This window comes from Solanum stenotomum, chromosome 11, assembly GCF_019186545.1.
Source record: "Solanum stenotomum isolate F172 chromosome 11, ASM1918654v1, whole genome shotgun sequence".
In the NCBI taxonomy this organism is placed as follows: domain Eukaryota; kingdom Viridiplantae; phylum Streptophyta; class Magnoliopsida; order Solanales; family Solanaceae; genus Solanum; species Solanum stenotomum.
The window spans coordinates 3181499-3196258 of record NC_064292.1 but is presented as its reverse complement, the minus strand read 5'-3'; the positions used below and the strand labels follow the sequence as shown (position 1 = coordinate 3196258).

The window sequence follows — 14760 nt, the reverse complement described above, 5'->3', positions numbered from 1 at the left end:
CACATATAACATAAGATTTGATGGATCGATATTACATATGGGGAAACTAACTTATTTGGTTTAAGATTAACTTATTATCGAAAATTAGGTATGTCCTTTTCTCAGCGGCTTTTGTTTATTTTTCGCCAGCTGTTTTTGTCCTTTTCTGCCAACTGCTTTTGTTGTTTTTTCTGATTAAATACACGAGTAATTTCACGCGTGTAAGCTTGTTCATGCATGTTAACAATCTCAAATCTTGTTGAAAGATGTGAGTTGCTGTAAATTAACAACTACCACAAAATTAATCGATGTACATATTATGAATTCTAATAATACAAACATTATGAAGTTAAATGGAGCAATATTATATATGAGAAAATTCAATTTATTTAAAATTAAGTTCACTTATTATTAAGAAAAAAAACTACACTGACTAAGGTAAAATGTTTATCTAAATTCACTCACATATAAGGTATTTATCCACAAAAGCTCAAAGAATTTACATAAAATATTCACTTATTATTTAGCATCTGATTTTACTTTGCAAGCGTCCGATTAACCTTGAATTAGGTATATCCTTTTTTTAGTGATTTTTATCAATAGTTTATTTCTTTTTCCTCCTTTTTTCTATCCTCTATTTTTGTATTTTTCTNCCCCCCCCCCCCTTTTCCTTTTAAAGACAAAAATAAAGTACAAAGATACAAATATTAGCAAATTATTTTCATACTAATAAAAATACAAAATTTAAATAATTAGATTACAACAAGAATTAAATAATAAAAATACTAAAGTTACGAGCTTATTTGTTAAAATTTAAATTAATAGAAAATATTTGTATAACTTTTTTTCTTTTGTAAATAAAAACAAAATTTATATCTAAATTATCATTCTATTTTTCACAAGTAAAACTTGTTAAAAATGATATAAAAATTAAAATATTAATACTAAGTGTAATTTTTTTTTTTATAATATAATTTTTTTTTTTCAAGGAATGAACATGTTCTCTATGAGAGGTGTTTAGTATATGATCTATATTAGATTGGTCTCAGAGGGGATTGCCTATTTTCAAAGGAATGAATCAATTCTCTATGATATCATGTCAATATATAATATATATTATGTGGCTATTATAGAAAAATAAAAAGTAGTTTTTTTTTAAAGAATAAACTAGTTATCTAACATATCTTGACAATACATGATATAATCCCATATGAATATCACAAAAGAATGAAGAGTGTTTTTTTTCTTCAAAAGAATATAATTAATATGCTATCTACGAAGTAAATATATGATATATATCGTATTGGTATCATAGAGCTGGACCAAGCTCCTTTTCGAAGGAATGGATTATTCTCTATGATACCATGTATGTCACTTCAAATAATAAGACCTTCCCATAAATTAATATAGATAAAATATATAATACAAGGTTTATTGTGAATATTTTATTGACGATCAAAGAATATCGAGGAATGCTAGTGTTGAAAAATGTGTCGTATCAACTTTTTTTGTAAGTGGAAGTTGATCTGAGGTCTTGAGACATGTCAATAAAATTGTCTTGAACAGGAGTATATATCTTTAACGCGGTGGGAAACAACAACATATCTGGTGAAAAATCCCATAAAGTGAGATTTGGAGAGAATAAAGTGTACGCAGATCTTACACATGGAGATGTTATTTTCGGAAGACTCTTGATTTAAGTGAAGCAAATCAAAATAGATAATGAAAAAGAAAAACAATATTAAAGAAAACATGACAACAAATAGAAAAGTCATGCAAACCAAACATGCAAAGAACAATAACGTCAGTAACATAGTGTGATCACCTAAATATACTAATTAACACATAATAACAACTAAAAATAATATGTATACAATTAATCAGAAGATAAACACGATGCTCTAGACCATCACCGAGCGGCGTAATAGAAGTTGAGATTTGCCATGCATAGAAGGGTGACTAAAATCAAAACTAGTAAAAGATGAGGAACCTAATTGCACATTTTAGACTAAAGAAAAAGACAGCTCATCCGAAAAAAGAAAAATCCCAACTTTTTTCCTCCATTAAAGCACTTCAGAAATGTAGAACAAACCTCACTGGTGAAGTGTGGGATCTTCAAAATAATCCAAGATTTTGAGTTGGGTGTTGTTGAATTTGCGAAATGGAAAGTGGGTTTACAGCAGAAGATCTTTCCACAATCGGAGGAATTGCGACTGTATCACTCTTACATTCCTTCATACCTACACATTGGTTGCCTTTCTCCATTGTTGGCCGTGCTCAGAAATGGACTCTCTCTCGTACACTTCTTGTCAGTTAGTACCCTACCCACTCTTATTTTTTCTGTTTTTGCACTTTTCTATACGATTTTGTTGTAGATCTTGAAGATATGTGATTTGGGTACTTGGAATTAGGTGATGAAATGAAGAGGAAATTGATAAAGTTTTGATTTTGATGGATTCTTAGATCTTGATGTTGGTATGGGTGTTCTATTGCTTGCTTAGTTTATTTTTTTGTTTTTTCAAAGTTGTGGGTAGGGGCTGGGGAAGGGGATTACGAGGTGGGAAATCAAATGAGGTGGAAGTTCAGGTAGCCAACCAACTGAGCTACTAAGATTTTCTAGTTTTGTGGGGTTTGTTTAGATGATCATATAAGCACAAAATATAGATACAGATGAGATCATTTTTACAGCATTTTTCACTAACTTTATGATAGTTTGGAGCTTTTCTGCAATCAAGCTGGGGGAATTTGCATCTAGACCTTTTGTATTGATAAGTTGTGTTACCTGCTTTGGTTGCTGTGTTCTGATGATTACTTTGGTGACTTTGGGTTTGGGAATTTGCCTGGGCGTCATAGTGGCATTTTGAGACATAAATGGCAAACTACTCTCTTGTGTGTCCTTCTTGTTAGTTAGTAACTACTGTCTTGTTCTTTTACTTTTACATTTTCTGAGCGATTTTTCTTTAGATGTTGAAGATTTGGGTTCCAGGAATTAGGTGTTGAAATGGAGAAGAAATTGATAAAGTCTTGATTTTGATGCATTATTAAATCTTGATGCTGCAATGGTGTTATTGCTTGCTTAGTTTATTTTTTGTGGGATTTGTTTATAGGACTGCATGAGCACAAAATGTAGATACTGCACCTCGACCTTTTATACAGATAAGTTGTGTTAGCTGCTTTGGTTACTGTCTTCTGATGATTGATTTGGTGATTTCGGGTCTGGGGATTTGCCTGAGCATCATTGTGGGATTTTCAAACATAAATGGAAATATAGATTCTCACTTATTTGGATGCATAAATGAAAAACTTGAACTTTGGACAGGAAAGTGATTTAAGCTCCTTAGCTGATAAATAGCCAAAGGATTAGACCTGAGTTTTTGTAGTGTCATAGTGATGATTCCTTCTGGCTAGATAAAAAGGTTGCATCTCTCTCCATTTTTTGTTATCCTCTTTGAAGCACACTGGTACGATCTAGTTTATTAAGCTTGCTGAATTATTCAGAAGCAGCCCAATATCCAATATGTGCAGTTTCTGAGAAAAAGAAAATCAGGACTTTATAGGGAGAAGATTTGGTCCTAACTGATAAGCTATCAGAAGAAAAAACGAAATGCAACTCATTGGGCACTAAAAGAGACTCAGGTACGTGATTATCATGAAAATGAAGGCTATTATATGGAGATATCATATACTAAAATCCAAATATTTATCTGAAGGTAGGGATAGAGAAGCGTGTTTTATCAGTATCATATTCCCCATATTATGGAGATATAGCGCCTCTTGCCTTTGATAGAAGAGTGACTTTCCAATATAGCTGAATTTTCCGATATCTTGTTAGTATTTTTCCATATGATGCAGCTTCGAAGTTATTCCCCTTAATTGTGGCAAAATCTAGTGACTTGAAAAGATTGTTGGTGAGGAAAGACTTAAAATAAGGCTTAGTAATGGAAAACAGCCCTTCTTTTCGCGAAGTTGATAGTTGAATAAATGAAGTCTGCTCTTCAAAATATGCACTTTCCAGTAGCACTCAAGGGTGTGGCTTAGGGATCAATAAAGTGGGTAAATATCACAGTAGATTAGATTTCACATCCCAACAGACACAAAGTATTATGTGATTTTTAACATATGCCCAAGCCTTGGTGGATAGACTTATCTTGTGCTGCTGGGAGGTAACAAGTATATGGCGGAATGGTAGAGGTGTGTGCAAGCTGACTCCGGATACTAGTGTTATAAAAAAGTATGAACTTTCTAGCCGCATCATAAGAAAGGTGGAGGGGCGCTTGAGGTTTAATTGGCATCCTTTTCTAAGGCTTGGATGCGTGTAAGAATCAAGATATTTTGATAGACGTATCAAAAAGATAAAATAAGACATTCAAAATTTCAAATAGAGCTTCAGCATTCCTATGACGTGACTTCCATTAAATTAGAAATTGGTCCTCATACTTGTTCTTAGACATTTATGGTCATTAAATCAAGAAATTAGATGATTCTTTCCGGTTGTTAGATCAATATGGTCTTTCTCTCAAGACATATCAATGGGCTGATTTTTATTTTTTTTAACAAGTAAGGTTTTCATTGATTATAACAACGCAACTTGGTTGTATACAAAAGACATATCAANTGTGTGCAAGCTGACTCCGGATACTAGTGTTATAAAAAAGTATGAACTTTCTAGCCGCATCATAAGAAAGGTGGAGGGGCGCTTGAGGTTTAATTGGCATCCTTTTCTAAGGCTTGGATGCGTGTAAGAATCAAGATATTTTGATAGACGTATCAAAAAGATAAAATAAGACATTCAAATAGAGCTTCAGCCTTCCTATGATGGGACTTCCATTAAATTAGAAATTTGTCCTTGTACTTGTTCTTTAGACATTTATGGTCATTAAAATCAAGAAATCAGATGATTTTTTTCCAGTTGTTAGATCAATAGGGTCTTCTTTCAAGACTTATCAATGGGCAGTTTTTTTTTTTTTTTGATCAAGTAAGGTTTTCATTGATTATAACAAGGCAACTTGGTCGTATACAAGAGACATATCCAAAAAATGAGGAACCTACGAACTATGGTTCTCTCCAAAAGACACCCAATCCTCTAAACAAATAGGAAGTTAGGAGTTCATGGTGCACCAAAAGAAAATAAGGGAGCGGAGACTACTCCTCAGTTGAGCAAAGCTCATCTCCAACCCTTCAAAAGATTTTTTATTTCTCTCTTTCCAAACGACCCACATTAAAGCAAGAGGACTAGTATTTGGTGTATGCCTAGCAAGATTGCCGAGACTCTATTCTGTTGGGAGACGGCTGGAGTTGGGGCTACAAACAGAGAAAGATGGAGGATAGGATGATCCCTGCTAGTATTTGGTGGACTATATGGAGGGAGAGAAACGATAGATGTTTTGAGAATAGGAACAACAACCTGCAGGAAGTAAAGCTTAACTGTATTTTGTTGATTTGCTTTTGATGTACAAATGTCTACTCCAATGAAATTGAGTCAATCATAGATGTTTTAGGATCTATTTAGATTTGGTTCAGTTTTTGGATAGATTATACTTCCTTTCAGCTTTTGTAAATATGGTTTTTCAGTACTACCTAAGTACTATATGAAATACAAATGTTACCAATTTCAAAAAAAGCAAGAGGACTAGAGTAACATTCCACGTCTTGTGCCTTTTTCTCCTAGCTCCATTCTTCCAACTGTATATCAACTCCTTCACGCATCTTGGCATTACCCAAGTGACGCCAAACCATGTAAGCATATCCTCCCATAACCTCCGATAGAGTGAGAATTACTCAATTATCCTATTATTTTGAGAGGAATTCCATACTCCATGTTTGTTTCCTATTATGTTGCTTAAATTTCTCTCTTTCACAATACTTTCCTTTCTATCTAAAAAAAGGTGAAGGTTAGTTGTTGCAAACAAAATATAACTTCAAATCAAGGAAGATTAGCATGGCCCTGTGCAAATGACATGCACAAATTGTGAAATGGTCCAAATTTTGTTTACATTCATTCCTTTTTTTCATATTAAAATATGTATATAACTTCAATCAAGGAATGTAGAATTGATTTAGTTGTTGATGCAAATCATAACTATAAGTTAGTAAGTTACATAACTCCAATCTAGGAATGGGGCTGTGAAAATTTTCTCTAATATTATGTTGTTTTTAAGCAGGTGTGCTTAGCTTTTCTTGATCAGGTTGGATGTTTTTCTTGTGTTGGTTTTTGGTACTCATAATTTCTTGTGAATCATAGCTAGTGTTTGTTCTTTATTTTTCAAGTGTAATAAGCTGCTTCTTAGGTTTAAAACACTATGTGGACAAACATATTCATGTCATAAAAATTCACAAGACCTTTGTAAATGATCAATATTGTCCTTTCTCATTTAACCACAAAATAGTATATATATTCATAAATTTGAGCTCTATCTGATATAGAGATCTGTGTTTAGGTCAACCTTCTGCCCTGTTAATCTAGGTTGTGTCTTAGTATTAGATACTTTTCTTATTTTATTTTGAAATGATTGAATTTATGGAGATAATCTCTCCACTCAAAGTGCATTTTTCTCTAATACTAAAAGCATTTGAATTAATTCTAGAGTTTTATGCTCCTTAGTCCTTTCGTCCTACTCCTAACTGTTTGATTATTTGACGTAGTTACAATGTCATTTTTGGACGCAATTTTCTCAAATATTTTCTTGAAATTTTAATTTCTGAAATTTGTGTTGGTACCACTTCATGTACTTTCCGTTGTATAGGTTTTTCCAGAAAAAAGTGTTATCATCTGAAATCAACTTAAGATTAGTCAATTAGACACTAAATTAAGTACTCTTTGCGAATGGAGTGAGTACCTCAAAAGCACTAAAATTCGGTTAAAGTGCCTGGATTTAAATTCCTGCATGTGATTCTAATCTGACTACTCTTGTGACAGCTGCATTTGGAGCAGTATTACATGTAATATCCACTTCGATTCTAGGCATAACAGCAATAACCATTACAAACACAATTGCTGGCGAGGAATCAGTGCACAAACTGGCTTCCCTTTTGCTTATAGTCCTTGGTGGTAGTTATATCATCTTGTTTCTTTGTGGAAAGGGTGGTCACAGCCATTCGCACAATCAACCAATGGAGAAAATGGCCGTAGCAGGGCTTGTCCTTGTTCCTGCATTGTCTCCTTGTGCAACCACGCTCCCTGTGTTTCTTGCTGTTGGAAACTCATCCTCCATGATGGTGCTTGCCATCATAGTTCTGTTATTCAGGTACTTTGCTTCTAAATTTCACTTTACTTTGTATTTAAGTGGATTACATACTCTTTTTATTGCATTTTCTTTTGGGAAAACGTAGGTTACTCTTGAGAAAAGGAATAGAAGCAAACCACTTGGTGTTATTAGAGAAAAAGATATGGAACAAGGGGGTGGGATGAAGTAGTGGGTTTAGATGGCGCCATGGCGGTAGCCTCAAGGGCGTGTATGGAGTGAGCCATCTACTTTCTTGAAATAATATAAAGTTTTAGAGATCCCTGGTCCTTTTTAATTCCTGTGGCTTTTGTATCTTACTGAAGTTACTTTGTGAGTATTGTTTAAAGCTCTAGAAACTTATTTTAATGCACAACATTGACTAGTATTTGATGTCATGGACTGTGAGAAGTGACGACTAGATCTTGTTCATACCCGAGTAGCTGTGCTTCTCTTTATTTGCGGGGGTGCTATTATTTTATGTTTCTCCTTCATCCTTCGTCCAACTGTAACATTCATTCGGGTCAATCTGCTGTAAGAGTTGGTAAACTTTCTAATAGTACCTCTGTTTGAATTTTAGATATGGAACTACTTCATTCCAGGCTGCTGTAGTGAACTTTCTTACAATGAATGGAACCCGTCCACGCTAGTTGTATTTCTTGATATCTAAATTTTTCTCATGAGACAGACTTTTTCTATGTAGCTCCATCGACGAAATGCCCACAAAACTCATTAGATTTGTCACTACCAGCTCATTGCTGGACTTGTTTTGATTTATCTGAATTTCTGGATGCTTGACACAAATTGATACTTCACTTGCAGCACCATAACTGTGATGACCTCACTGGTGGCTCTATCATTTTACGGTGCAAGTCAACTGAAGTTCCACTGGGTGGAACGTTATGACAAGCTCCTCGTCGGTTCAGTGCTAAGTTTGGTTGGTATTTTGACCCTTATCTTTCACGATCACGATCACGAAGGAGGTTCTGCAGGAGGTCATGTGCACAGAAAACTCATTGTGCTATAAGAGGATCATTCTTCAGCCAACAAATCTGTTTCCTGAAGCATAGTATTCTAGTGCATATTTACCTTAAAGGAAAGAAAGGGGAGCCTTGGAGCAACGGTAAATTTGTTATAGGTCATGGGTATGAGCGGTGGAATCAGCCACTAATGCTTGCGTTAGGGTAGGCTACCTACGTTACACCCCCTTGGTGTACGGCCTTCCCCCGATTTCCCCATTTTTTTTCGTTTACCTCAAGAAAAGCAATGTACAAATACACCTTTTTTTTGTTCAAGTTGTGCAATTAATGCGTGCTCAAGTTTATGACTATTCTGTTCTAACAATTTTTAGTGTGGCATTTTGCTTCATTTATTAGTTTTTCTATTTTCTTTTTAAATTTTATTTTTTGATCTAGTAATTAATACAGGGTGACACTTCGAATATTTTCCCTTTTGATCATACATATTCTCAAAAAATAATAATGAAGGATGAATAAATTAAAATTATGTAGATGAAAAATCTACATGTTAGTAGGTTGCTGATTATTTTTTTCAGCTGTCAAAACTTTGGTAGATCGAGTTATTTGGTAGCTATAATGGTTGAGATAGTAAATAAAATAATTAAAGTACATGTAATCTGGCTCGAAATTTATCATTTTAAAAAAAAACTTTTATCTTATGGAAGCACAAAGCTCAAATAAACAAAAAGGTTATTGAGCTTTAATAGTGAAAAGGATCCACCACGGAAAGTCGTGATGGATGATATTACTTTATCCTTGATAAAAAAGTTTTGAATTTGATCATGTAAATGAAATCGTCTTTGGTAGGCAGCATTTTGTCCAAATAATGAGACTCCTGACGGAAATCTGGTTTATTCAGATCCAAAATCAGGTATCTAACACCAAACAGAAAACAAAAAAAAGGGCCCACACGAGGTATAAGGAAAGGCTGAATGCAAAAGGTAGGAATAAATTCTAATACCTTAGAAAAACCAAAAATGTTTTTTTGTTTGGTATATTCCAAAGAAAACCATAACTTGCCTTGCTCATGCCCTTCATCTTTAAACTAAGGTTTGGAATCTTTGTTTGGTTTTTTTGTGTATATTGGTTCCATTTCTATGTTACTACTACTAATAATATTACAAACCTAGCAAATAAGAAATTAATATTAGCCATTTATAAACATTCACTTATTATTAATCCTCTCAAGATTATGGCCAATTCATCATTCATCTTCATATGCTTCCTTCTTCTCTTTAGTGGTATGTTTTTTTAACAACTTAATCATTCTTGATTATTTGAAATTTCTTCGAGAGTCTATAGGTTCGAGTTGTGAAAGCAATCACTAAGTATTTGCATTAGGGTGCGGCCCTTTCTCGAACACTGCTGATACGGGATGCTTTGTGCTTTTTTTCTCTTGATAATATACACAATATATAGTGTTGCAACAATGATTGTGTTTTTTTATGTGTATATTGGGAGTCAAATTAGTTGATTTTTATACATATTTCCAGTTTATGATGATGAGAAATTAATTCAGTTTCTAGATTTTATCTCCAATGATTTTCCTTGTAAATGGAAGTTTGCTTAATTTTACCTTTTTACTGTACAATTTTTAAAAATTCTTACCATCGGTTAAACTTTTTGTCATTCATACCCTTACATGTTCTCATACTTTTCATTGACTTTAACAAAGTTCCAGTATAGACCGAATGAATTCCACGTGTCAGAATATTTCCAAGAAAAGGTCCAAATTTACCCTATGTTATACTTCAAATTGGAGCTTCGTTAAGGTCAACGATATGTACAACACGATATTGGATGATAAAATTAAGATATTTCGTCTAGTATATGTTATTTTTAACCAATTCCCCCTTTTACTATCTTTCTTGTTGTTGTTGGACAGGTTCAATAGTTGTACATGCAATGACAGGCACATATGGTATAAATTATGGAAAAATTTCAGACAACATCCCAGCACCTGAAGATGTCTTAAGACTTTTAAGGATGAACAAGATCAAGAACATAAGAATCTACGACGCGGATTCTAGAGTTCTAAGAGCCTTTAGTGGTTCTGGAATCGAAATCTCAGTTTGTCTACCTAATGAGTTACTAAAAGACGTTAGCCTAAATGGGTCAATAGCCCTCGAATGGATACAAGTTAACCTACAACCATACCTCCCTGGTACCTCAATTAGAGGTATCGCGGTTGGAAATGAGATACTAGGTGGTGATACAAGTATATCAGAAGCACTAGTACCTGCGGTTAGAAGTGTATACCGCGCTCTCAGGAGGTTAGGATTGACCAATACCATCGAGGTTTCGACCCCACATTCCGAGGCAATTTTTAGTAGTACATATCCTCCTTCAAATGGTACATTTAAAGAAAGTATGATGCCATATTTAGGCCCATTGTTACATTTTTTCAATAGAGTGGGCTCACCTTTGTACATAAATGCATATCCATTTTTAGCCTATAAATTTGACCCTTCTCATATTGATATAAACTATGCTTTATTTCAACCAAATAAAGGGATTGTTGATCCTAAGACTAAGTTGCATTATGACAACATGTTTGATGCAATGGTTGATGCAACATATGTTGCATTAGAGAAATTAGGGTATACGAAAATGCAAGTTATCGTATCGGAGACCGGTTGGGCATCTAAAGGGGATGATAATGAAGCAGGTGCGGACCCTAAGAACGCCAGGACGTATAATTTTAATTTGCATAAAAGGTTAATGAAGAAGAAAGGTACACCTTATAGGCCCAAAATGATGGCAAAAGGCTATGTTTTTGCTTTGTTTAATGAGAATTTGAAGCCTGGCCCAACTTCTGAGAGAAACTTTGGATTATTTAAAGCTGACGGAAGTATTGCTTATGATATTGGATTTAAAGGACTTGTGTCTTCTACATCATCAAAGGTATGTCTTCAACTTCTTTTTTCATTCGGTATTCGAAATTTACTGACCTGACTAATTCGGATTAGAGATGGATTCAAGATTTGAATTTGATCTTCAATCTTTCGTAGGGTTCTTGATATTGAACTTAGTAGACTCATCAAATTATAGATTCTATGTTAAAAAATACTGATTCAGTTGAGCCCGTAGTATATGAGCTCAATTTGTCTCTCATTCTAGTTCGCGGTGTATAGGCCTATAGGGTCTAGTAAAGCGATAATACCAGGAGTTTCTTCATTCTTAATGCTCGAATCTGAATATTTTTTTATGGTAGTGTAAAATTCGGAAACTTCAAATAATTGCTTTGTTCCTGACTAATTCGGAACAAGGATGGATTCAGGATTAAAACTTGATCTTTAATTTAATCTTTTAAGATTCTTTAACATTGAATTTATTTTTCTCTATTATTATTTTTATGTAATTATATTTATTTTTATTTTTTTTCTCAGGATTTTGTACTACAAGGGCGGTTTTGGAGTTCTCAATCTTTAATTATTGTGGCATGTACTATAATTCTGGTTCTTTTTATGTAATTATGACTTTCAAGAAAATTATATTTGTGAATTGATCCACATATTCTTAGTTATTATTTTTAAATATTGGAAGAAATTGTTGTCCCCAATTTGTATAAAATAGTTGCATTTAAATTTAATTTGCTATTTTTCGTTGATTAGATTATTGGATATCAATTTATTTATTTTTTTGCTTTAAAACTTAATTGGCTAATAATAGCATATGGTAATAAAATATAATTATAGCCAGCATACAGTGTATGCATACGAGACTAAAATATAATTGTGCGACGAACTAGACTCAAAGACCGAGAAATGCAATTTAATCAATTGTCAATCACCAGCCCAAAGCTGCAACCACGTGTCAACCCATGGACTTCTGCTGTACCATGCCTACTCGTTCCGATCTATTTGTACCCAACTACAATCTATTTCCTTAGGCCCAAGGGCCCCTCGGCTAATCGTCACTTGTCCGTCCTGTTTGTTTATGAATTGGGTACAATTACCAGTTCTCTGTACTCAACGCACACCAAAATACAAACACAAAATGCAGTTTACAATACTAACAGATAATCTGTCATGAAAATGATCTATTAGCCTTTCTATTAACTATATATAATCAAAGGTTCTGCATAAGGAACACATATAGACTACAAAATTGTATAATAGCCTAATGAAGCATAATTTAGTTTCAAAAAATATGGGCATTATTAAATATGGGACTATAGAAACGCATTTAGTCATCAAAAGAGAGGATTTGATTGAGTATCGAGGAGTTCAGGCCAAAATACCATATGAAAGTTGATGGATTTGTTTTTCATCATTCTTGAAGAGGTGCATATCTTGTCCGGATCTTCGATGGCCTCATCCATTCTTCTTTTTCTCGAAGAGGGTTGAGTCTTCGCCATCTTGAGATTCGTGCAGTTGGTGGAAGGACCAAGGCAACATAGAATAACCAAGAACTCGATATCAAACCAAATAATTATCATTCCATAACAACTTTTGCTCCAACAGCTTTCATCTTGTCAGTTATTTGTTCGGCTTCTTCCTTTGATACTCCCTTCTTGAAAACAGCAGGAGTCTTCTCGACTAAGTCCTTCACTTCCTTGAGTCCCAAATCAGTAGAACTGTGGACCTCTTTGATTATCTTTATCTTTTGAGCTGACTCGTATGACTCCAGTTTAAGTTCAAAAACAGTTTTCTCCGGTTTCTTTTCCTCCTTAGCTGCTTCTGGTCCCTTCATAGCTGCTCCCAATTCAGCAGCCCCTGCCTTCATAACTCCAACCGTTGGTTGCTCTGTCATGCCCAACCTCTTCATAATAATCGAAGACACTTCTGTAACTTCGACCAGGGTAAGTCCTGATACTTCATCAACGAGCCTCCATACCCTTTCTGATGGAGGACTACGATGCTCAGTAGGATCAAAAGTCACAGGATCATAATCTGCTGGAAGCTTTCTCTGGTTAATCTCTACTTGCTGAGAGAAGTGTCGAGTAAAAATAGTTGAGGTAACAAAATAGGAGTCAGCCACATTGGATCGAACAGATTGTTTGAAGAGTACAGCAGGCAAATGCTGCCTCAGTCGCGAAATCATCAAACTCATTTCTGAATTCTAGTAACCATCTACTGATCCCTCTGAAAGATCAATCAACAACCTGCAAAAAAACCAAAACGCAACTGTAAGATCATGTAATCTAAAAAAAATCCGCATCTTCTGGATATAGTATAAAATAAAATGGTACTCCAAACGCTCTTTGTTTGGTTTCTAAAGGCGAGCCAAACCAAGTTCTTTTTAGGAAGCAACCTCTCCCCTCCCCTGTAGGTTCACCCCTCGGTCTAATGTCTTAACAACCTTTAAGCGCCTCTCACAGCAGACTCGACATTCAACACCAATCATGACGGTGCAAGATGACAAGAACTCTAACTCCATTTCTAAATAATGTAGTGACAGCACTTGGGATCATAAAGATGAATAAAAAAGTTTCAGGTGTGAATGAGAAGCAAGTGTACAAGTGTATATATTATGCAAAACTCCAATGCTTTCATAAATATTAGAATATATATCAAGAAGAAGAAGATGATGGAAGCTCTAATTCCACTTCCAAATTATGTAGTGACAACACTTACAATAAGAAAGAATAAATAAAAAGTTTCAGATATGAATGAGAAGCAAGACAAGTGCCTCAGTTCAATTCCTATCGAAGACAAAACACTAGATTTTGACAGAGTTACTGGTGTGAGGTTAGCAGGTCCCGTTGAATTAGTCGATGGACACGTAACCTGAACCTGACACCATAATTTGTTTTTGATCAAGTAAAAATATTTTCATCCATAAACATGACCACAACGGCCATATACCAGAGATATACCAAAAGGTGGAGAATTTACAAAAAGATGTGATTCTCTACAAACTCCACCCAATTGTCTATACAACAAGGGACTTTCTATGAGCACCAAAAGAAAACAAGAGAACAGAGACTACTCCTCGATTGAGAAAAACTCGACTCTACACCTTCAAACGCTCTCCTATTTCTCTCTCCAACCAACCCACACTCACACAAGTGAAATCATATTCCAAGCCCTTCCTCTTCTCCTTCCTCTCACACTCTCTGAACTGAACATCAACTCTCTCATAGTGTTTGGCATTGCCCGGACACCATAATTATCAAAAGAAAAAAGCTAGCAAGTGCATAACTGTATATGCTAATGCACAACTCTAAAACTTCTTACAATAATAAACAGTGTACATACCAATTTACCACCAAATCACACCCAAACGCGGAGACAAAGAGCACCAGATCCTTAACCAATTGACACAACATATTTAAGCATAAATTGATTCAATTCATTTCTCATGAAAAAAAAACAAAAGATTAAAGAAAAATGATGAAGCTCACCTGAGTACGGCGAGGACCACGGCGAGCGGCGGCGGCAGCGGCAGCGGGCGACTGAGATGTGAACTCTAAAGCCTAGGCTTCGTTTTGGAAAATGGAACTTTGGGCTGTGGGTAAGCAAATTGGGCTCAAAGAGCCCAATTCTAATAGGGGTAGAGAAGCCCACAACCCATTTTCTCTCTCACACACACACAGA

General features: G+C 34.8%; 3 protein-coding genes across 3 annotated transcripts; 2 read left to right on the top strand and 1 right to left on the bottom strand.

The window, feature by feature from the left end:
- The first annotated feature begins 1997 nt into the window (after positions 1-1997).
- On the top strand, positions 1998-8571 carry LOC125843594 (uncharacterized). The gene is made up of 3 exons (XM_049522730.1): positions 1998-2291; positions 6896-7223; positions 8022-8571. The coding sequence occupies exons 1-3, from the start codon at positions 2141-2143 to the stop codon at positions 8224-8226; spliced, it is 684 nt and encodes a 227-aa protein (XP_049378687.1). The 5' UTR covers positions 1998-2140; the 3' UTR covers positions 8227-8571.
- A 772-nt stretch (positions 8572-9343) lies between these two features.
- Positions 9344-11799, top strand: LOC125843593 (glucan endo-1,3-beta-glucosidase 14-like). Its single transcript, XM_049522729.1, has 3 exons — positions 9344-9459; positions 10104-11122; positions 11608-11799. Exons 1-3 carry the CDS (start codon positions 9411-9413, stop codon positions 11689-11691), a joined length of 1152 nt encoding a protein of 383 aa, XP_049378686.1. The 5' UTR covers positions 9344-9410; the 3' UTR covers positions 11692-11799.
- Positions 11800-12232: 433 nt separating this feature from the next.
- On the bottom strand, positions 12233-14681 carry LOC125843595 (uncharacterized). Its single transcript, XM_049522731.1, has 2 exons — positions 14568-14681; positions 12233-13325 (listed from the first exon to the last, which is right to left on the bottom strand). Exon 2 carries the CDS (start codon positions 13271-13273, stop codon positions 12656-12658), a length of 618 nt encoding a protein of 205 aa, XP_049378688.1. The 5' UTR covers positions 13274-13325; positions 14568-14681; the 3' UTR covers positions 12233-12655.
- Positions 14682-14760: the final 79 nt, after the last annotated feature.

Bases quoted from the DNA above. Each gene is read 5' to 3' on its own strand.
- LOC125843594 (XM_049522730.1), top strand. From the start codon at position 2,141: ATGGAAAGTGGGTTTACAGCAGAAGATCTTTCCACAATCGGAGGAATT. The intron at 2,292-6,895 runs GTTAGTACCCTA...CTCTTGTGACAG, and splicing joins CTCTCGTACACTTCTTGTCA to CTGCATTTGGAGCAGTATTA. The intron at 7,224-8,021 runs GTACTTTGCTTC...CTTCACTTGCAG, and splicing joins ATCATAGTTCTGTTATTCAG to CACCATAACTGTGATGACCT.
- LOC125843593 (XM_049522729.1), top strand. From the start codon at position 9,411: ATGGCCAATTCATCATTCATCTTCATATGCTTCCTTCTTCTCTTTAGT. The intron at 9,460-10,103 runs GTATGTTTTTTT...GTTGTTGGACAG, and splicing joins CTTCCTTCTTCTCTTTAGTG to GTTCAATAGTTGTACATGCA. The intron at 11,123-11,607 runs GTATGTCTTCAA...TTTTTTTCTCAG, and splicing joins TGTCTTCTACATCATCAAAG to GATTTTGTACTACAAGGGCG.
- LOC125843595 (XM_049522731.1), bottom strand. From the start codon at position 13,273: ATGAGTTTGATGATTTCGCGACTGAGGCAGCATTTGCCTGCTGTACTC.